The sequence below is a fragment of the Botryllus schlosseri genome, chromosome 16 (assembly GCF_051294905.1).
Source record: "Botryllus schlosseri isolate E-star chromosome 16, Bs_hap1, whole genome shotgun sequence".
In the NCBI taxonomy this organism is placed as follows: domain Eukaryota; kingdom Metazoa; phylum Chordata; class Ascidiacea; order Stolidobranchia; family Styelidae; genus Botryllus; species Botryllus schlosseri.
In genome coordinates, this window is record NC_137251.1 from 15,236,950 (window position 1) to 15,259,069 (window position 22,120).

A 22,120-nucleotide genomic window follows, 5' to 3' on the forward strand; every position below is an offset into this window, starting at 1 on the left:
ACAATGCAGGGTGAACGCCAACCAGCTACTTAAATTATATTCACCGATACTTTCGTGAAATCATACTGGTTACTCCGTATATCTACTGAGCGCGAAGCGCGACGAAAATTCTGGGCTTTACTAAACTTTTATGAAAACTAAATGTTGATACTCCGTGAAAACAGCCCCGAAATTCCTCAGGCTATCTTCCTGATCGGAGCATTAAACTACTTCTACTTGACAAACTGAAAATAGCGAAAAGTAGGTAAGTAGATTACAAGATATTACGAAGTAGAAGTAGAAGTAGCGAAAATCAGATCTACTTGAGTAAGTACCAGAAGTATAGGGAAACTACTTGAGTACTTCGAAAAAGTAGAAGTACTTCGTTACTGACCACCTCTGCTCACAACAACCTTGAACAGTGTTTCTTCACCTTTACTAATTCAGCGAACCCCAAATTTTCGCCTAATTGCAAATATAACAACCCATCACATTACACATCTAATCCATTTGTATAGAATACTGCTGCACAAAGTGAACCAGGCTTATGCATCAACAACAAATGTTAAAAGAGCAAAACCGTTAAAACATGATTCTCACATAAAAGTAAAGATTATAACGAATATTTACTGCAAGTCAGTGTGACTTCTGTTTTAAATTAGTCGGGTCAGTGTTTTAGATAGGTATGCAACGCATGTGTCCCAAGCTATAACGTGATATAGGCCTACACACGTTTAAAGGTGTGATGTGAGAAAAGTCTTACAATGCATGACGAAGTTATAGCAGAGTGGTTGCCTGATTTCTACAACAGAATACATCAGATAATGTTATCAAGGTTGATCTCGCATAAAAATGGATATTTCGTAGAACACGGTGCATCATTCAGCAATAGTTTCTCATTTCTCGCACCGACAACAGCCCCACAGTTTTCCTCGCCAAGTAAGCTATTGGGCTCGCCGATACGCCATTCCATTGTATTCTCGTTCATAGTACCCAAGTCGGTCCACACCCATTCTCCCTCCTTTGGAGCATCTCCTGTTCCTATCCACATCGAGCTCCGTTTGTCATCGAGAAGAACAAATTTATTTTCGATGATATACCTAGAATATTAGAATATAAACTATAGAAATTTGACAGATTAACATTTGCCCCTAATATCGTCGCGATGGAATCAAAGTAGCTTATGTCGCCCGCTATTTTGGATAGTAGTATAATGCAAAAGTTTCGTGGCGCTTATCAACTATAAAGGACTGGAGAGCCACGGTCTGTAATTAACATCCGTTACAAATTACCTTGGAAATTCATTTAAGCGTGCACAAAACGGATCACAAGTAACTTTGGAACAAGAACATGGATGTGACAGGACCGTAACTGCCGCACCCAAACCCCCCAATTCGGGAGGGGGCGAGCTCGAAGGGTCCCAAAATTATTTCGTGAATTAGCAATAATTATAGAGCATTTATTTGAAAATTCATGCAGCTTTATTCAAATTTTTTCGCTCCTGGCGCGATTTAATGTTGACAGATCTCTTCATTATTTGGTACCCTTTCCCCAAGAATAAATACGCATGTCGCATGATTTATAGAAATTCGCATTTCAGCGTCGGCCATTACCGCGCCATGACGCATCAAGACATATAAAGTTTTAGGCAATGTAACATGCAACTCTGAGAAGTGTGCCATAACGATCAGCAGCGAGAAAACCTTGGCCGAAAAAGACTGCCCTTATGCTGACCGAGAACATCGATATATATACAATTATACATATATGTTCAATTGTCCATAGCGGCCTTGAAATGGCTGGCGCCAAATGTTCCTGTCCGGGAAATCTACAAGAGAAATGCCATCCCGCAGAGAAAAAATATTATTTGCCAGTGAAGAAATACCAATTTCTCGAAAAACTAACTTAGTTAGGTTTATCACCCATGGGGCCCAGGACCAGTGTTTTATTTGGGGGGGATCTGACGAGGTGCTGTTTCGTCCCTTGATGTGAGCACCCTGATCAGCGAGCACACCGTGTTTCAGCGTTATTTGGCGGTTCATCATGAATACCGACATTAATGGGAAGATATATGACATAGGCTAACGATTACCTCACAGCATCTGGGTGTCTAACGACTTCTGCACCCAGTCTGCCTCTAAACCCCTGGCATTTCTTTCTGGCGTCAAGGAAGGTTACTGGATCGGAGAACTTCCGGAAAATGTAGTTCCCCGATTTGACCCATCCGTGTAGTGTATACACTTTCTCCACTGATTGTCTTATGATTTCGTTGATCTAAATATGGCAATCGGAAACTGTTAATCAGACTGCCGCAGCACCATTGTATAGTGGGAATTACTCGAAAACATGAAATTCATCCACACCTGTGTTTTGGGGTTGTTGGGGTGGCTTTGGGGTTGTGGAGATGTTAAACATTTTCAAAAGCTTGCGGTAGAAAGCTCGGTAAAATTGGTTGCGGTAGAAAGTTCGGTATAATTGAAGGTGTATGCCAAAAAATCATCTATTTGGTAAGGCCTGAAGGTATTTTATTTTGTCGAAATAATTCAAATGCTGTTGAAAATATGTAGCCTACTGTATTAGACCGTTAAATATCTGAAACAAAACCAAAATCATTATTAGGCACGAATCTTCAATTATCGAAAATAATCGCAACTGATTTTAAAAATTGATATAAGAATCTCGATTACCATATCATATGCATATCTTGATTTTGTATTACCGCAGTTGTATTACAGGAAGACCATTCATTATGTCATGTTCCGTTATACATTTAGATGTGTGTGTATATTTTGTATATATATAGATATGAAGACAATTCACCATGTCTCTTGCGAACACTTTTTCTGCGTCTTCAGTATTATTGTCTTGCGTATGATTCGCCCCTGAAATTTAGATAGAACCAGCAATCAAATCACTCACGACGTATTTGGAACGCATAGTGAATATTTCTTGGGTCTAGTCACATTCGCTTTCAGTTGAGTCTTGTATGTAATGCTTGGAGTATACCGTAATACCGTTCCTACTCTTCTCAATTGCCTTACCTGCGTTAATTGATCCATTCGAAGACCATCCGATCCCATCCTCGCACAAAATAGGAAACTCATTTCGGTCGATAATATCAACTGAAAGGTCCGATGTCGGGTCACAGCTCCATAGAAGACATCCCGGACGCGGTTTACATTTGAATTCCTTCGATAAAATTAACTTGCTGTCAATTGAGATTATCAGTAGGGCTACTAATGCATAAGTGTGCATAATGATCTAACTGCAGAAACGAATAAATTTGCCATGCTCTGGTTGAACTTTTAAAATTGATCTATTCTTATACAAACTCGTGGACTCTCAAAGTCGAGTGGTATTTGCGAGTAATTAGTAGGCTACGAAAACAGCTTATGACAATTAAGTCTATAAACCGGTAATTTTACGCTTTGAAATATAAAAAAAATAGCATATATTTTAAAAGATAAGTCGAATCAAAAAACATCGAAGTGGGCTACAGTCGCGCGCCGCAGGCATAACTTTCGATACTACGCGAATCTTCAAAGCTGTGGGTTCTATTGCAAGCCGAGATGACTATACTGCATAGGCGTTAACTCGGAACGTACAAAAACAGATAATAGAATGACGAAAAGCATTAATGATAATTATGTGAAAACAATACATTTTATGTAGATCAGTATACTTAACAACCATTGATTCACGGAACACTTGCAGTGCCATGAGCCAATCTTGGGGTTCCGTCGAGTCAAGACACACTCTCAACTCATACATATGATTTGTGATAATTAGGGGAAGTTTTTGCAACTTTTGCAACTTTTTTTACAGCCTCCGGCAGCTTCCTAAATACTCTGAAGTTATGTAGTATGGTGTATTAGGCTGTTTGGAGGAATCTTATGTCGCAACTTTTTGCAACTTTTTTTCATTTTTTTCATGCAGCTTTTAGCAACTTTTCCGATTTTTCATGAAACATTTGCAACTTTTTTTTCCATTTTTCAATAATTTTTTCCGAGTTTTCATGCAACTAACTGTTTACTGGAAATAATTGGCACTATATGTAAATAGATAGGTCCTTTCTGGTCTGACGTACATTCAGGCTAAACCGCCGAAAATTATATTTCCACTGGGTCAATTTTTTCAGGCTATTGATTTTGTTGAAGTCGCCAATATTGAGTTTTGCTACAGCGCCTTGAATACGATTCGGGTATCTATTGCCTGATAATTTCAAGGAACATGTCCATACATGCAACTCTTTAGTGCAACTTTTGTAATAAAAATAAATGCAACTTTGTACTGCAACTTTGGTCAAAAATAAGCAGACCTTTCCACGGATTTGACTGCAACAAAAACTTGCCCTAGTGATAATACGATCGCCTTGGTTACCATTGGTTGTAGGCAATTAGGCCAGATCGGTTGTCGAATTGTGATGACGGTTGTGGTGACACGTCGCGTGCAGTGGCATACACTTGAGAGGTTGGTTCGAAATCGAAACCTCGATCTTCTGAATGAAATGCCAATGCTATCTCTAATAGTTGTAAGTTTATTTGTAATTAAGCAAACTATTCATTATAATGTTTTGTGTGAAATTAATACATTCAATGACATCTGCAACCGGAGTGAAATTCTCAAAAACTGGTTAATTTTTCCCACTTTGTGATCGGTTGACTAAAAAAAAAAAAGAGCTAAAATCACCGTTTTTCACTCCGAAATACCCGCCGGAGCTTCACTATGCGGCATATCACTCGCAATTTGCTCTAAATCTGCCTAAATTTTCAAAAAAGAGGACAATATCTCAAAAAAGAGTACAAAAGGGCGTCCTCCGAGGACACTTTCAAAAAAGTCAAAAAAGAGGACAAGTCCTATTAAAAGAGGACGTATGGTAAGCCTACTGTATAGTAGCCTAATGTGATAGATGTCCAGATCGACGTATGTATAAAGTAAGTGTGGTAGATTTTTGTTGTTGTGACTCAGCGAAAATTCTGGATTCCGCGAATGCTTGCAGAATAGCGTAACTGTTCCGCGGGTTAGTAAATGATCATAACCACTAATCTACATGTATGCCAAGACAAACCCAGCAAAATGTATTTTCCGAGTAACTGGACGTATCTAATGAATCTCGACGGGCGACAAGTTATGTCTTGCTCATAAATCACGTTAAGCCCGATGCGCAGTGAGCTCGCGACCCGATAAAACGAGAGAATCGCGCCTGTCTGCGACTACTAACTAGGTCATGCAAGCCGGGTTTGCTGGCAACTCGCATCGCGCCGTCTGCGACAGATTTGGACAACTAGAAAATTCCCATCTATTTAAATTAGATTAGAATTAGACTTTCGAGCTACACAGTTTTTTCCAAATTAGATAAGAATTAGAATTAGAGCTACACAGCTTTTTTTCAAATTAGATTAGAACTAGAATTGGAGCTACACAGTTATTTTTCAATTTGATTAGAATTTGAATTACTTTATTCGCAGAAACCTGGAAATTGAATGAAATTGTGAATGGGAAATGATTGCAGCAAAAATCATTTCATATCAAATCACAGTGAATTCCCATGACGATGAGAATGGTAACGTCTGTACAATGTACTCCAAGCTCGACTCGTTTTTTACGATACGGCCGGCAAACTGATTTGAGATTTTGGAAATACGCGAAATATAGAATTATGAAATGCTAAAATTGATTTCAGTTTCAAATTATTATTGTTCTTGTTTAAAAATAAGCAATTCGCCTGCGCCCAACAACACTTTTCCATACTAGTGCGGAGCATGGACCGGAGCCGGATTGGATATCCGGCCAGATTTTTTCAATTTCGGCCTGACCGGATCGGAGCCGGATCAGTACTTTTTTGATAAGTCCAGAATCTTTATGGATAAGCATGGCAACCAACAACACGCAAGTAACCGCCAAGCCAGTGCGAAAAGAAACGAGTCACATTTTTAAATTCACGGAACCACCGTACCGTGTTGGGCCGGATTTCCGGCAGGACTTTTTCATTTTCGGCCGGAGCCGGATCGGAACCGGATCAGTACTTTTTCCTGATACGGCCGGAGCCGGATCGGAGCCAGACCAGAGAATTTGTCGATCCGCTCCGCACTATTCCATACTAGCTGAAAGCTGAAACGGCTTCGGCGATGGCAACAGCATTCCATCGATGGAGAGTCACCGATATCAATAAGCATATTGCCTTGGCGTTCAATGACCCACCACTGCCAAGACAGAGAGGCTTAGAAAAAGGCATAGGAAGTCCTCGCAAGATCAATCTTTAGGATGAGATAGTCCTTCATCTAGTAACATGTCTGGTTAGCCCCAATATCGATTCATCAGTCGGTGGAAAGCGTTGTCGGGTATTGTGCGCAGCTCATATAGTTCAAAGTATAATGACATTTATGATCAAGATATTTCTTGTTGTAATTGCACTACTTTAATAAAATATTAATTTTTTGTGGTTACCATTAGCTCGTCCATGTTAGTCAGAACGGCGTTGTACTCAGACTTGGACAACTAGATAATTTTAGTTGTCTAATTTCACTCAAATAGAGCGAAATGCCAGTAATCTAATTTTAATCAAATTTGTGAAATGTTTCCATGCTCTAATTTTAATTCTGAACTAATTTTCGAAATGTCTCTATGCTCTAATTTTAGTTTTAATCTAATTTATTGTTTTCCTGAAAATTCCTCTTTGTCTGAGGCATTTTGCAGAGAGTCAACAAGAATACCCCTCTCGCGCAAGGAAATCCAGTGCCAAGCAGACATCGCCTTATACTTACTCCAAGCAGTCATAGTGGTTATTGTGAGGAATATTAATAATCTGCTAGTATAGTTTCTTGCAGGGCATTGTATGGTCTGGTATGGAACGAAATTTCGGTATGGAATATGGAAAAGTGCAAGTATTATGGTATGGTATGGAAATTTACCAAGTATGGTATGGAACGTGGTTTCCATACTTCCATACTTTTTCCATACTTTGACCATAGTGCCCTACATGGCGTGGACACAAGCAAATCTCACAAGCAATAATATTATTGATAATCATTCCAATTCACCGATAAAAACGAATGATAATCGACCGCTGTCGCGTTACAATTGCATTTCGCTAATCGTAACTTCCACTACGTAAATATCCAATGGAGTTTAAGATCGTAGACTCTGAGAATGTAATGTTACATGAACATTTTTATCAATTTGTTGAGCTTGGAAATAATTTTCTGCGCTTTGAGAGGATGATCATCACGCAATATCTATTTGACATAACCATCATTGTAATTCAAAAATATGTAGCTTGTCTTGGAGCGCCGTTACGATATGCCGACCCCCAACACGCGTTGTAACTTCATGCATAATGGACAGCGGACACCTTGATGTCGGCTAATGAAGCTGATGAGTGTGACCCACAGAATGCATGGGAAATAGACATTTGATCAGCTGTCGCAAAATGATTGTAGTGATGCAAAATTAAATTTAAAGGTCAACTGCATCTCTGTAGACAACTTTGCGGAATCATGTTCAGAACTTTATTTTATACCTAAATTACCGACTTTCCGTGTTTCTACTCAATCGGAAATTGCCGTAATTTAGACTGAAAGTCCCAATATTGGCATGTTTACAGAAAAAGCAGAATGTGCATTGTGACGTCAAGTACATGACATCTCTATTCTCACCACAGCCGATATGTGTGATTGTGTGTTCGCCAAGACGCTGGGCGAATATTTGAGTTAGTTGTATGGCGAAGGACTCGCTTGTATGGTGTTAAAACTGAATCTGAGTACTTGAATGTAAGTATGAAATGCGGACGCGCTTCAGGTGGTGATTCGCTCGATCCCACATCAGTGGAACCCCTATCAGCTTCGTATGATGGGTCGGTTGGTAATCTGTAGTGTGATCAGCGTAAAAGCTAAATGAAATGCAGTATGGTAGCGGCCTATGTATAATTTGGTGGATTACTTCGTTTCAATTAGGAATCTTGCTACAATCAATCACATGTGTTAATATGGAGGTTGCCAGCTTAAATGCCAACTATCAGGGAGAGTTTGTGCTGACAGAATAAGAGTGAATCACAGCATTACCATGATTTCAATCAGCTTGTTGGGATGATGATGCATTGAAGATGTCTTACTATAGATATGAACAGGATTATGGTCACAGAATTATAACATCTAGTTTGATGCATGAGTGAATGAGCCTCATTAAGATGAAACGGCGAGTCCGTTGCCAAGTAATTTCCTAACACTACACTTTTCAGGAAGCTGAGAAACACTGCACAGGAATTTCGTCCGATTGCTATGGGGATTCTGCAGAAAACAACACGGAAAATCCTGCCTGCGCATGTCGTTACTGCCATCCGATCAAAAGTCACATCCAGTAGTTTCAAAGGATTTCAATTTTGAAATGCTTCATTGTGCATGAAAATAGTAAATGCAACAAACTAATCCATCAACACTGCTACTGTATCAGGAAGAGAAACATATCGGGTTTTGTGTCCAGCAATATCATCATCCGAGCTAATTTTGACGATGCCGCTACTCAAATAAAATTGATGAACTCTGCCGTTCCTGGTCGTGTTTTGACGAGTGCATTGACTTCTTCATTGCAGTAATCTAGAGAAGGCAAAAAAATATCACAAGGTGTTATAACACAGTCAGATTGAAGGCAGTATTCCTTCTCAAGTATCATTAAATAAAGGATTGCAAACTGCATCCTACAATGATGCGTATGGCTTGTGAATATGGTGAAATCTTATAAGGGTTGTTTTGAACAGTTAACACAGTACTTCACGACAGTTATGGTGATACTGGTACTTTCTCATCTCCGCTGAGCTGCCAACATCTTGAGAGGGACATAGATTACGATATAGTAATGGATCATCGGTATTATCGTGTTGCTTTTGCTGCTTACATGATAAGTAGGCTTCCTGACTCATAGGCTACAGCTTCATCAGTCTATGATTTTATCAGGGTTGTAGCCAAGTGGCAAATTTCCGAGTCACAAGTCATCTCACTTCTATAGTTTTGGCTCGAGTCGCGTCCTTTTCAATTATCCACGGAGTCCATAAAATAAAAGGAGGTCAGCGATGTAACCATCAGGTCATGCAGTCAGCTGGTTACATACTCCCTTTTCAGTAACTAATGCCACTACTTCATTCAATGAGTGAAGTGGCTTAATTTTAGAATACTTCCACTTCAAAAGTTTTTGAAGGCATATACGGTACCGTACTTAATTCTACATGCATACTTGAGTGCAAACAATAACTACTTTCGTTACTACCACAGTCAATACTAATAGAAACGGTTAGTTACAGTCTTATAGTACTAGCTGACTCAATACATTTTCACTTACCGATTTCGGACATTACGTAGCTTTAGAGGAGTACAGGTATTCCTCCGTGAAAATAAAGTGTGGACGGGAGTTGCGTGTGTTCGGTAGTCAACTAGCTTGTGTATCTCGGATACTTCATTGAAGCAAGATGGTTGGAAGTGATCCGCGCATGAATATGATTCTGTGCGCAATTTTGGTCTTCACGGTTTTCCGCACTGTTCAGCTAATCAGCTATAGGCGTCCGGTCGGCTGACGGCATATGGCTTGTGAAAGCGATGTAAGGACACTTTGAGTACCGCATATTGCGTATTGTAGCAGCCATACGCGACATAACGTCTACCTCCATTCCTCATCTTCTTAACAGCTTTCACGATCACACTGAAATACTCAAATCCACAGCAACAGGGATAACCTTATGCAAACCAGGTATCAAGACTTCTGCTGTGTCAGTTACATGACGCCATTTCATGGCTGAATGGTTTCGTTTCCGTTTTTTGACTTTTCGATTTATAATTTAAATTACTTGAAAACTATAAGGTATTTTCAGTTTTCATTATTTTATTCATATTCCTAACCACATAATGTACGAAATAAGGCAAAGTCATTTTTGAGATGCAGTTGACCTTTAAAGATATATTCTAATGCAGGTGTTTCCAACTGGTGGGAAATACCCTAATTGTGGGGAATTTAGGGGCTTCTGCACTGTAAAAAATCTGGTAGATTTACTGGGAAATCTCCGTAAATTTTGCAACGAATTACCGGTAGCTGCCAATAACTGTGCGTAGCTTGTAATTTTACATTTTGATATGTAATATTACCTCAATTTAGCTCTAAAGTCAAGTTACCAGAATTTCTATGCAAAATTACAGACAGTTACTCGTTTCTGAAGTTTACCAGGCTATTGGCAAAATTGATTAGCTTGAAAATCTCTGCAGTCAATGTATACGTGGAACTGAATGTTACTGATATCATTCTCGTGGTGATTTGACCTGATTCAACCTCGTTCGCGAGACTGGGGTCTGTCATACGGAAATTGTTGGCCCTAGTACCAATTTCAGTATAGTACATAGTAGGGTAAAAGAAACAACTGACAATCGTAGATATAGCCACTATATTATATTATAAGGCTGTGGCTATCGGCCGGTCTCGCTGGTTACATTCGTTGTCACGGATAGGACTGATGAGTTGGATTATCAGTTTAGGATGTATAATATTGTTCGGGAAACTAGAAATATCAGCGCCGCATGCTAAGATGACCAGTTGTTAATGGCGAACAAGGCGACCTGCAATAGCTTACATTAGGTTACCGTTACGCGTAACTGATTTTTCTGAGATTCGTAGTAAACAACCAACGCACCACTGTGACATCACAAGCAGCGTCTGGTTACGTAAGTACGGTAAGTAGTGACATCACATGGAATAAATATCAATTTATACGCAATTAGATGGGAAAGAAAGGGACTAGATGTAATGATAAATGTTTCTGTAAAAAAAACGACCTAAATCAAACATTATAACGCAGTGGCCAGTAAATATTATTGGTGGCATACCAGCGGATGAATACCACTTATTTTGAAATCGTTAGAGTGGCGTATCGTCGTCTGGCCATTATAGAGATTTGAGCAAAGGGTGGAGCGAAGCTTGTGCTTGAAGAAAGTGGACACGATCGTTGAAGATTCCTAGGAATGCTGATTGGGATACGCATCGTAAAAGGTACAGTACTACATAGTATTCGTTACCTTGAATATCTACGACTGTGCACACCACCGGGATGACTTTGATTTCATGATTGAAATATTTCGCCGCATTCTCTGTGCTATTTTGGGATGTTAGTCGACCTATATACTGACCTGTGACACCACATACTGACCTGTGACACCACATACTCTGCCGCGGAGTAGTTGAAACTGTTGGTATGTTTATGTCATTTTGAGCCATCGCATAGACATGTTTCCATCCACTGCTAGATTTGTTTGGTACATATGCCACCTCAAATGAGTAACCTTTTGCTGCTTCAATACATAAGATCAGTGGTTCTCAACCTGGGGAACGCGAGAAATTGACAAAGTCTGTATGAATTCTGACTAAACATGTGTTTCACAACCATTTTCAGAAGACGATTGTTGAAGATGAAACTTATTTCGTATTCAAGAAATCTCGCCAAATTCAAACTCCAGCAGTCGCGCTCAACTTCATTTAAGCAAATTTGTGATATTCTTTGAAGATTTAGAGGAATTCCCACGTGTAAGTCATTCATTACTTCATAGCTTTGGCAGTAGCCAAAAGCTCTTTGCGCTGGATAGCTGTTGTTAATGGCTGGCGAACTGCACTGCGTAAGACAGACTTCGATGCAATATAGGTTGCTCGGTTTCGCCCTCAATTAAGCTACCCTATATCAACACAATTTGATTCAATTCAATTCCAAAACTGATCAAATTGGGCATGGCAGGACAGAACGACGCCTTGTTCTCTGTAGACACTACGAGCATTAGGGTTAGTCTCAGTGCAACCTACCGTGAAACAAATTGATGTCCTGCCCAATGTTTTTTTGCTATTTTCAAACAAGTTTGGGGAAATTTGTCAAAAATGTTAAAGACTGGAATACGGATTCAATGGCGTAAGACATAAGATCAGGGATGGGCAACCTGCTGCCGTAGATGGGAATTTGTGCGGCCGCCAACACCTAATTCAATTAGTATGTGTTAGCATCCGTCGACATGCAAATTGAAATTACTAATTCACTCCCAATTTTTTTAGAGATTTTAATTATTCTTGAAATTTTCTTCGCGCTCCACGCAATTCAACATAACTTAATTTTTTGATTTTAATATAGTAGCGCCCTTCTAAATCTGACCAGGAATTAGAATCGTGTGCTCCTCACGAAAGAATTTTTTTTATGGTACATTTGGGCGATTTCAATATATTTCCACTACCGATACGCTGGACAATCCTGATCGGGGGTCAAGAAATAACAGCATGCAATAAAGTGCATGGTGAAGTAAGTCATGAATCTCTGCTATATCATGTAAAAGGCGGAGCCGTCACCACACAATGTATCAGTACCGGTACTTCAAAAATTGTTATATTTTTGTTACCTTCTTTGTCTTAGTAGTCTTTATAATGTCATGTCTAGGTTAGGAACTTTGCTTATTATAGCGACTTACGCATGAATTCTTTTTAGTGGAGCTGCAAGATACTAGCTACACAGAAGGAATGAGGACGAGAAAGAGAAACAATTGGAAGTTTGGCCGATGGTGGGAGACCAGTCGTGTTACTGCATGTCTCCTAAAGAAGAATTAGACCTCCAGCAGCAATACTTTTCCATCGATAATCTTCTCATCGTGAATCATGAATGAATATACAGTTTGTTCCAATCTCGTTTTGGGGCTGTGAAGAAGCTTTTGCGATATTTTAGCATCAGGTTGGTTTGCGATAGGTATGGGATGTACGTGAATTTACAAGCTGGTATGTAATCCTGATTTACACAGACAGCATGTATGTAGGACTGTAGGTAGGCGGTAAAATTACAGTCTGAGTGGCAAATATACAGGATAAAATGTAGATTGGATATACCGGAGGTGACTGTAACATTACAGTCTGGCGTGTAAAGTGAGATTACCGGACGAATGTAAGTTCAATTTACATTGACTAACGGTAATGTTAAATTACCACGAAATGTCTGGCTACCGTGCTTCCAAACATTTCGCGGTAAATCGAGGTTTTTATTTTTTACAGTGTGGTTGGCAATAGACTCGCTCGGAAAACAAATTCTTTACATTATTAGCTTCGTTTATTAAACGTCTGTATGAAATGCCGATCGTATATATCTCTAATATTTCTTCGCTCATTTGCAATTCAGCAATTCGTATTATCAGTGCCTCCAATTGGCGAGAATCGATTCAACAGCGGGACGCGATCTCCCCCATATAGGTTGATTGAAATCGCCCGATTCGTTAAAATAAAAGTTGATATGTCTATGAATATGTATTCACTGTAGATCGTGACATCGCTAATTGATAGCATAGCCTAGGCCGTAGGTTACGGTGACTTATATTTACCATACGCATAAGTTCGTCAACACCAGGAAGTTTATCTGACCCATGCAATATATTCGGCATTTACACAAGTAAATTGATGCTACCTTGGTACATTTGGAAACATTTCAAACCCTTCCTATTTTTCTGTCGTCTTACCTCACATATCCATTTTACGAAGGCGCAACATCACTGCTCATTAATTCTATTGCGTGCTGTTCCATTCTGGGGGTCTTAACTTTCACCAATAACAAGTCTTTACAACAGAAAGTCTTGCCAAATTTTATTGGAGGAGCAATTTTAAAGTGTATAAAGGTTGAGAACATATCTTATAATTTGACAATACCTTTGTTTTATGTAATTCTGTGGATGAGGTTACTGCTAGCAGTAGCAGTGCGTTACCACACTAGATTTACATGTCGTGAGGTTCCGTTGTGATTTTCAAATAATCCCGTGTGTATTGTACGTTCCTACATCGCTGACGACATATGATATAAAGAAACTGGGGATATCACTGGCGCATCGGGGCTGTTTAATAAAATGGATAATCTCATCCAAAATAATTAGAATATAAACGCCGGAACATTTCCACACATCCAAAATAGAATATCACTTGAGAGATTGGTCAAGTTGCGAAAGTATGGAAAAGGTATCAAATATGGTATGGAAGAATGTAGCTATGCTATGGAAAGTTGTCAAGTATGGTATATGAAAAGATTGGTCGGGTATGGAGTATGGAAGATTCCCATTCCAAACCATACCATACCATGCCCTGGTTTCTTGTAGCCTGCGAACAACATTCTAGTCGTGCTGACTAACGACGGGCGATGCTCATGGCTACCACATAAGAAGTATTAACATCTTTTTAAAGTAGTAAAAATACAACAAGAAGTATCATGATCATGAACGCCATTTTATTTTGAACTATGAGATGCTCACGATACTCGACAACGCTTTCCAACGACTAATGAATCCATATATTGAGGCTGGCCAGACATGTTACTAGCTGAAAGACTATCTCATCCTAAAGATTGATCTTGTGGGGATGTCCTAGGCCGTTTTCTAAGCGTCTCTGTCTTGACAATGTCTGGGCCATTGCACACCAAGGCAATATGCTTAATGATATCAGCAGACTCTTCATCGATGGAATGCTGTTGCCATCGTTGAAGTCGTTTCAGCTAGTGTTGAGTAGTGTTGTTGGGCACAGGCAAATAGCTTATTTTGAAACAACAACAATAACAATAATAATTTGAAACTGAAACCAATTTTAGCATTTTAAAATGCTTTATTTCGCGTATTTCCAAAGTCTCAAATCCGATTGCCGGCGGCGATTGCGGTGACCCCTGGCGTGGTAAAAAGCGATCAAGCTTGGAGTACACCGTAAAGTAGAGGTGTTCAAAAATGACTTTTTTCACAAATTCTACTGGCTACTTGATCAAATTGTTTAAAAAATGAATAAAAAATTCAAATTTTTCTGTTCACCCCATGCTCGGTTGTCTATAGAAACGATGTTCACCAAATTTGGCTCAATTCAAACCAGCGGAAGCAGAGTTATTGATGTCGAAAAATTTGGATTTGAATAAAATAATATTTGCGTAGGGCACAACTATAATAAATATTGAAAGAATTGCTCACAATAAATACTATTTTATTCAAATCCAAAAATTTTCGTCGGCAGTAACTCCGCTTCCAGTGGTTGGACATGAAACAAATTTGTTGAGCATCGTTTCTATAGACAGCCTAACAATTTCATGGGGTGAACAGAAAATTTTGATTTTTTTTAATTCATTTTATATAATAAAATAAAAAAAACTTTTTTCTATTGTAGCAATGCTACTGGTTGGAATTGAGCCAAATTTGGTGTGCAGGCTTCAATTACGTAACCTAACAATTTTATCAAGTAGTCAGTAGAATTTGAGGGAAAAAGTCATTTTTAACACCCCTACTATACAGATGTTAACCATTCTCGTGGTTATGGGAATGCACTGTGGTTTGATATGAACTTATTTTTGCTGTTTTCATTTCCCATTCACAATTTCATTCAATTTCCAAGTTTTTTGCGAATTCGGTAATTGTATTTATAATCTAATTTGGAAAAGAACTGTGTAGCTCTAATTCTAATTCTAATCTATTTTGGAGGAAACTATGTCGATCTAATTCTAATTCTAATCTAATTCGATAAAGCTGAAAATTTTATAGTTGTCCAAGTCTGGTTGTACTGACGTGAGGTTTTAAAAACTAGAATGCTGTTTGCAGACTACAAGCTACAATATGCTAGCAGGCTATTACTCGTCACAATAACTACTATGACTGTAAGGTGTAAGGCGATGGCGGCTTGGCACTGGATTTCCTTGCGCGAGACGGATATATCCTTGTTAACTCGCTGCAAAATGCCTCGGACTAAGAGGCATTTTTAGGAAAACAATAAATTAGATTAGAGCTAAAATTGGACCATAAAGACATTTCACAAATCAGATTAGAATTAAAATTAGACCATGGAAACATTTCACAAATTAGATTAAAATTAGATTAATGGCATTTCGCTCTAATTAAGTGAAATTAGGCAACTAGAATTATTTAGTTATTTAAGTCTGTCTGCGACAGGGTTGCGCAACTCCGCGAGTTGCGAGGGAGGTGTTAGCAGTTGCTGATCGTGATCTTTATATCACCGCTCTAGTTTTGGGTTACCATATTTCTCTGACTCAAATTACGGACACTCTTTAGCGCCCATTAGTGGATTTCAAAATGAGGTATGAGCACATTGCTTATAAACAGGGTTGCCTTCGACATGGACCCAAAAATAAGGACAGTAGAAAAATTAGATTGGCAATAAAAAAGCGTTTTTGTACATACTTTATATTTATACGAGCCGTGCCATATCACATTCAATACTTTTTGCCAGAAACATTCAGCTCTAGCAACTCCTTGTTATTAAAAGGTGCTTCATGGATCTCACGACAGCCCAGGTCTAGGTTTACCTTTACTTGTTACTGGGGTTTGACTGTCACTAAGTCTGTTTCATTCCTTGGTCCACTTCGCCGAAACAAGAGAGAATACTCTGTAACTTTAACTAAACTATATGGAAAGAGTGACTTCTTGTCACTTCCATTGTTACGGCTCCCTTTGCTAGATTGACATTATTTTGAATCTGGATTACGCATGGGGGTTAGGGTTCTTCAAAAATTAATTTTTTTCTGAAATCGTACTGGCTACTTGATGAAATTGTTAGGTTACCTACTTTAAGCCTACACACAAAATTTGGTTCAATGCCAGCCAGTAACCGCTTTGCTACAGGAGAAGAAAGTTTCTATTTATTATATAAAAATAAATAATAAAAAAACTGAAAATTTTCTGTTCACCCCATGAAAGTGTTAGGTTGTCTATAGAAACGATGCTCACCAAATTTGGTTCAATTCCAACCAGTGAAAGCGGAGTTATTGCCGTCGAAAAATTTGGATTTGAATAAAATAGTATTTACGGTGACCGATTCTTTGTTTATTTATTATAGCCATGCTCACCGTAAATACTATTTTATTCAAATCCAAATTTTTCGACGGCAATAACTGAAACTACCATACCACTCATTGTCCCAGCTATCTCACCACCTAGAAGTCAAATCCTGTGGTATGCACGCCACGGGAGTTCCGGTCATGTATGATGTCATAAAATCTCGACGCAAAAGCATTATTTTTGAATATTATGCAACACATGTATCAGAGAAAAACGATCGAAGTTCTGTAGTTGTTGAAAATAAGACAAAATAAGGACGCAAGTCGAAAATAAGGACATTTCTTAGAAATAAGGACAGTCGAGTTTTCTAAGACCTGGCCCTTCAAAGTAAGGACAAATCTTAGAAATAAGGACGGTATGGCAACCCTGCTTATAAATATGACGTCACACTAGTAAAGCTTTGCTTATCGACCATAGGTGGTCACGATCCGGTTCAGGAGTATGTGGCTGTGTGTTGCGTAACCAGGACCGAAACCACATTTTTCAGCCCCCTCCCACCCAAATAAACAATGATTTTGGGCCTGCCATAGGGTAGGGTTACCATATTTTCGAAATCTGAAAAGAGGACACTTTTTCAAAATTTTCAAACTTACTTTCAAATGACTAAAAAAAGTTCATCTTTCCGGCTCAGATTCCGAATTACTGGCTTTCTCTGAGCTTTTTCCATTGGTTGACTAAAAAAAGTCTTTCTTCTGGCTCAAGTCCCGAAAACCCGGTTGGGTCGTTACCTGGCCGCTGATTCAGTATATCTCAGTCCAATTTCCACGTACATTTAACCAAATATTTCAAAATAGAGGACATTCAGGCGTACTCCGAGGACACTTTCAAAAAAGTCAAAAAAGAGGACAAATCCCTTTAAAAGAGGCCGTATGGTAACTCGAACATAGGCTAATCGATGCAACTTTGGGGGGGGCTTGCTATATGTATCTGGTCGTTAATTTTTTTGAATGAATTCTGTCAATAATATTGGTTCTTCCATATATTACTATGTATAGTTTCATCCGATCTCCGCCCACATGATCAGAGTTAGCGGTAGAGCTGGTGGAAGACGATGACTTCGAAAATACAGGGAGCGTTAATTGTTAAAGGTCAACTATATCGACCGAAACAACTTTGGCTCATTCAGTAGAGTTTTACATGCTGATTCCAAAAATATACACCATACCTTCTAAAATTACGTATTTTCTGAGATATCGAGCAGCGAAAGTCGCAAAATGCCACCACAGATGAAAACGGTAGTAAAATCAATGAAGCATGTCGATGACGTAGAACCATGAGGATTTCTGATGCTGCGGCTGTGGTGTATGTATTGAAGTGGGATAATGTCAACCTCTGAAGCTGTGGACTCAACTGATAGCTACACGGTGTCTAGTAAATCTGATTCCGACACTATTGAGGAATTCCCGTATATAGGTAAGCCATTGAATGGTATATACAATCAGACATTACTGGACGACGAAAGTACCGTACCGTTTGGTCAAATGATTGGACTTGCGCGTCTAAAACAATTAGTGTAACGCATGCATGTAAGATTGCGCGGTATGCTGACGATCTAAGCTTGAAGACCGATGCATATAACTAATACATATTGACTTTTCAGAGACGCTAGACCTGACTAGATTCACTCAAAGGAATTCAGCTCCGCCGCATGCACCGGATCCGAAGTATTCCGACGTCGCTGATCAGTTCTCACAGAGTGCTACTTCCACTTTATCTTTGTATGTAATAAAATGGCTTTACTCAAAAGCTTTTACTGGATTCTAATACATACAGAAAAGTCGAAAGCTTTTATTGGGTTCTAATAAATACAGAATCGCAAAAATTATAATATCATAGAAGGAAATTATCTCAATAAATCTCTGTGAATAAGTGATATTCCCAGGATTCTTCGTCGAATTTTCTTTTTTTGATGTTATGCTCCAGCATGATGCCCTCGGCCAGGATTGTCAATGTTTCTGAAATAATAATTTACAGCAGAAATCCAATCATATACACTCACTAACACTCCCATTTACTTTATTTTTATTGTAACACCGGCTCAATATCTATGTGAAAGCCAGCAGCAGGACAAGAGTTTGTTATGTAAGCCTAGATCAGGGGTGGTTGTTTGAAGTTACAAAACTCTGAATTTGTTGGGAAAAGTGAGGTTGAAATAATAATTACCTACCGTGACACGGCATCATCGTGATGTATGGCTTGATCTCGTTGCAATCTTGCACGTGCAGCAGCAAGGGGAGGGGGTTATGGCCACACCTCGTGGTCAACTGGTCAATGATTGAATGACAGATGTGCCTCCAGAAGTCGTTCTTCACCATTGTACAGCATCCTTTGCGGTAGAGAAAGTGTGATGGCAAAGTGCTCCTACTCCGACTACAGCAGCTTATTGAAAAACACTGTACATCGGTGAGCACAGCAGCCTTCCTTATATTGGACTGCAAAAGGGTCATTCCGGACTTGCTTTTCTTCTGCTCTCTGCATCTGTTTTCATTGAAGTGCGGGGCAGCTAGCCGTCCTCGTCCTTACTGAGGTGGCGTGTCCATGGGATCAATACATGAGATGGAAACAGAACTGCTTGCCTTGCACGTTGGCTTCTGTACTTCCTCTACACAAGCCATCGCAAATTATAAGAACCTAAAGTACCATTAAATGAAGATTGAATAGTCCAGTCGGGCATGACAAATCAAAACAACGCAGCATCAGGTAATTTAGGCGAAGACAACAACCAACGATTGACTAGACATCCCATTCAGTGTTCCATGTGTCGGCAAAATCCTCATGGTAGTACGTCATCGACACGGTTGCTGATTTTACAGCCGTTTCTCAGAGGTCGGCAGTTTGCACTGCGATATCTCAGAAAATACGTAATTTTAGAAGTTAGGATGTATATTATTGGAATCAGCATAAAAAACTCTACAAAATGAGCCAAAGTTGTTTTGGTCGATATAGTTGACCTTTAAGTCATGTTCATGTCACACCGATAAGGTTATTTGTCATCCTAATGCTGGTTTCTAACATTTTATGGTCGTGACTTAGGGATATATAGAACTGTATATATCCCTGTCGTGACTCCATCTCCAATTTGAAAATGTTCCGTGACCCAGATCAAAATTTGACGAGCTCATTACTAGTTTGGAAGCTAATTACGCTCAACATCTTCGCGAACCCCAGAATGAAGGCAAACGACTCCCCGGTTTAGAACCACTATCTTTGAATAAAGCATTTAAACAGCCTTAACCGTCTCGAAGAATATACAGTTCTCCTATAATTGCGCTTTCAATTAGGCTTATTTCAGTAAATGAAGGTTATTTTTATTTATTTTTTATTGCAGTTTTTGCGAAGGTGGTATACCTGACAGTAAATCGCGCGCAGCGCGAAGAAAAATAAATCCCGTCGGAGGTTTATCTGGGCTCCTCTTCCCCCGCCGTTGCCGTTCTTACGGCGACAAAAAAAAGCCCAGAAAAAGAAAAAAACGGACGAAAGAAAACACTCACAAGGAATGGAAATAACTAGTAGAAAGGGCCTCGGCTTAAAAAGATCGATATCAAAAAGAACTGTGACATCGGGCACTCTAGGCTAGGGTTACTGTATTTCTGTTACCCAAATTCCGGACACTCTTTAGTGCCCACTAGTGGATTTCAAAATGAGTTATGAGCACATTGTCTGTCAATTTGACGTCACACTAGAAAAGCTTTGCCTATAGACCAGAGGTGGTCACGGTCCGGTTCAGGAATACGTGGCTGTGTGTTGTGTAACCAGGACTGACACCACATTTTTTCAGCCCCTTTCCGCCCAAATAAAGAATGATTTTGGGCCCACGATACAGTAGTCGATGCAACTTCTGGGGGAGGGGGGGCTTGCTATATGCATCTGGTCATTAAATTTTTTGAATTAATTCTGTCAATAATATTGGGCCTTCCATATTACTATATAGTTTGATCCTCTCTTCGCCCACATGATCAGAGTTAGCGGCAGAGCTGGTGGAGGATAATGACTTCGAAAATACAGGAAGCGTATTTGTACATCGTTAAGTCATGTTCCTGTCAAACCGATAAGATTGTCTATCAGCCTTATGACGGTGCGCACCATGGAGCTTTATAAACACCCCACACCCAGTGGTTTCCACAGCCTTTTCTGGTCGCGACTCCATCTCCAGTTTGAAAATGTTCCGTGGCCCGATGAAAATTTGACGAGCTCATTACTAATAGAAGTACGCATTTTTGCCCAGACTTACTCACGGGCTAAATTGGAAGCTGATTACCTTCAACATCTTCGCGAACCGGCGAATAAAGGCAAACGACCCCCACGAAACGAACCACTATCTTTGAATAAGGCATTTAAACGGCCGTAACCATCTCTAGGAATACACCGTTCTCCTATAGTTGCGATTACAATTAGGCTTAATTCAAGAAATGAAGAATAGGCCTATTTTTATTTATTTTTATTTCAGTTTTTGCGAGGGTGGTAGTCCCCATAATAAAATCAATAATCGTGATAGTATCGCGCACAGCGCGAAGAAAAATGTCATGTAGCATTAATATTCCCCAAAATAATGTTACTATGTCGATTTACGAAAAAATTATGAGCCTTCGTCAAGCGTTCAAAATTCCGGACATTTAGGCATATTTTAGAAATTTCTCCCGGACGCAAGTTTGAACAGTGAAATTCCGGACATGTCCGGGAAATTCCGGACGTATGGCAACCGTACTCTAGGCCAAGGTGGATGTTAGAGTAGGGATCGCTAGATTCGCTACTGAAGCGTGTCGTTCGTCATCTTCCTATCTGTTCATGTTCATGACATCGCATTGTGTCTTATCGCATTGTACATGTATGTGACTTGTTCAGATGAAAAATATAACCCGACGATAATGATATAGATTGCCAACTTTAAACATATTTCAGCATTTTTTTCCTTGACACGCGCGCGCGTTATTCATCCCACACACGTATTATAGATAACTAACCTACGGATAGATGGGCAACACGAGAGTTACGGTCGAGTGATGCGACAACGGCAGATTTGTTGTCGCTTCATAGCATGAAACGAGAGCATAATTGCTAATCCCATAGATGACGACCCGAGCGCTCAAATTAAATAAAGTTGATCTTATTTGAAAGCTACAGTCGCGCTGATTCTGATAATATACATTAAATTTTCATCAAGGCAATGGAACCACCCCGAAATAGCCTTCAAAATATGAAAATCGGCATTGTTCTAAACAATCGCAACCACGCACGGACCGTTGTTATGGTCATTGTGCTGCGCCGTTGCAATTGTTTTAGAACAATGC

The 22,120-nt window shown here is 39.4% G+C and overlaps 2 protein-coding genes and 3 long non-coding RNA genes across 6 annotated transcripts; 3 read left to right on the plus strand and 2 right to left on the minus strand.

Annotated features, from left to right (window-relative positions):
- Nucleotides 1-465: 465 nt before the first annotated feature.
- Nucleotides 466-3,280, minus strand: LOC145459297 (C-type lectin BfL-2-like). The gene is made up of 4 exons (XM_080337944.1): nucleotides 3,021-3,280; nucleotides 2,800-2,861; nucleotides 2,072-2,253; nucleotides 466-1,079 (listed from the first exon to the last, which is right to left on the minus strand). Exons 1-4 carry the CDS (start codon nucleotides 3,232-3,234, stop codon nucleotides 797-799), a joined length of 741 nt encoding a protein of 246 aa, XP_080194070.1. The 5' UTR covers nucleotides 3,235-3,280; the 3' UTR covers nucleotides 466-796.
- Nucleotides 3,281-7,463: 4,183 nt separating this feature from the next.
- On the plus strand, nucleotides 7,464-8,524 carry LOC145459315 (uncharacterized). The gene is made up of 2 exons (XR_013921345.1): nucleotides 7,464-7,748; nucleotides 8,216-8,524. It is a non-coding gene; the product is annotated as an uncharacterized LOC145459315 (long non-coding RNA).
- Nucleotides 8,525-9,984: 1,460 nt separating this feature from the next.
- Nucleotides 9,985-12,685, plus strand: LOC145459182 (uncharacterized). Of its 2 annotated transcripts, XR_013921298.1 has the most exons (3): nucleotides 9,985-11,001; nucleotides 11,402-11,532; nucleotides 12,470-12,685. It is a non-coding gene; the product is annotated as an uncharacterized LOC145459182 (long non-coding RNA). The 2 variants fall into 2 exon arrangements; XR_013921297.1 differs by lacking the exon at nucleotides 11,402-11,532.
- Nucleotides 12,686-17,913: 5,228 nt separating this feature from the next.
- LOC145459426 (uncharacterized) lies at nucleotides 17,914-18,578 on the plus strand. Its single transcript, XR_013921411.1, has 2 exons — nucleotides 17,914-18,245; nucleotides 18,433-18,578. It is a non-coding gene; the product is annotated as an uncharacterized LOC145459426 (long non-coding RNA).
- A 22-nt stretch (nucleotides 18,579-18,600) lies between these two features.
- On the minus strand, nucleotides 18,601-19,797 carry LOC145459425 (uncharacterized). The gene is made up of 2 exons (XM_080338061.1): nucleotides 19,000-19,797; nucleotides 18,601-18,787 (listed from the first exon to the last, which is right to left on the minus strand). Exons 1-2 carry the CDS (start codon nucleotides 19,277-19,279, stop codon nucleotides 18,681-18,683), a joined length of 387 nt encoding a protein of 128 aa, XP_080194187.1. The 5' UTR covers nucleotides 19,280-19,797; the 3' UTR covers nucleotides 18,601-18,680.
- Between the last annotated feature and the right edge of the window lie 2,323 nt (nucleotides 19,798-22,120).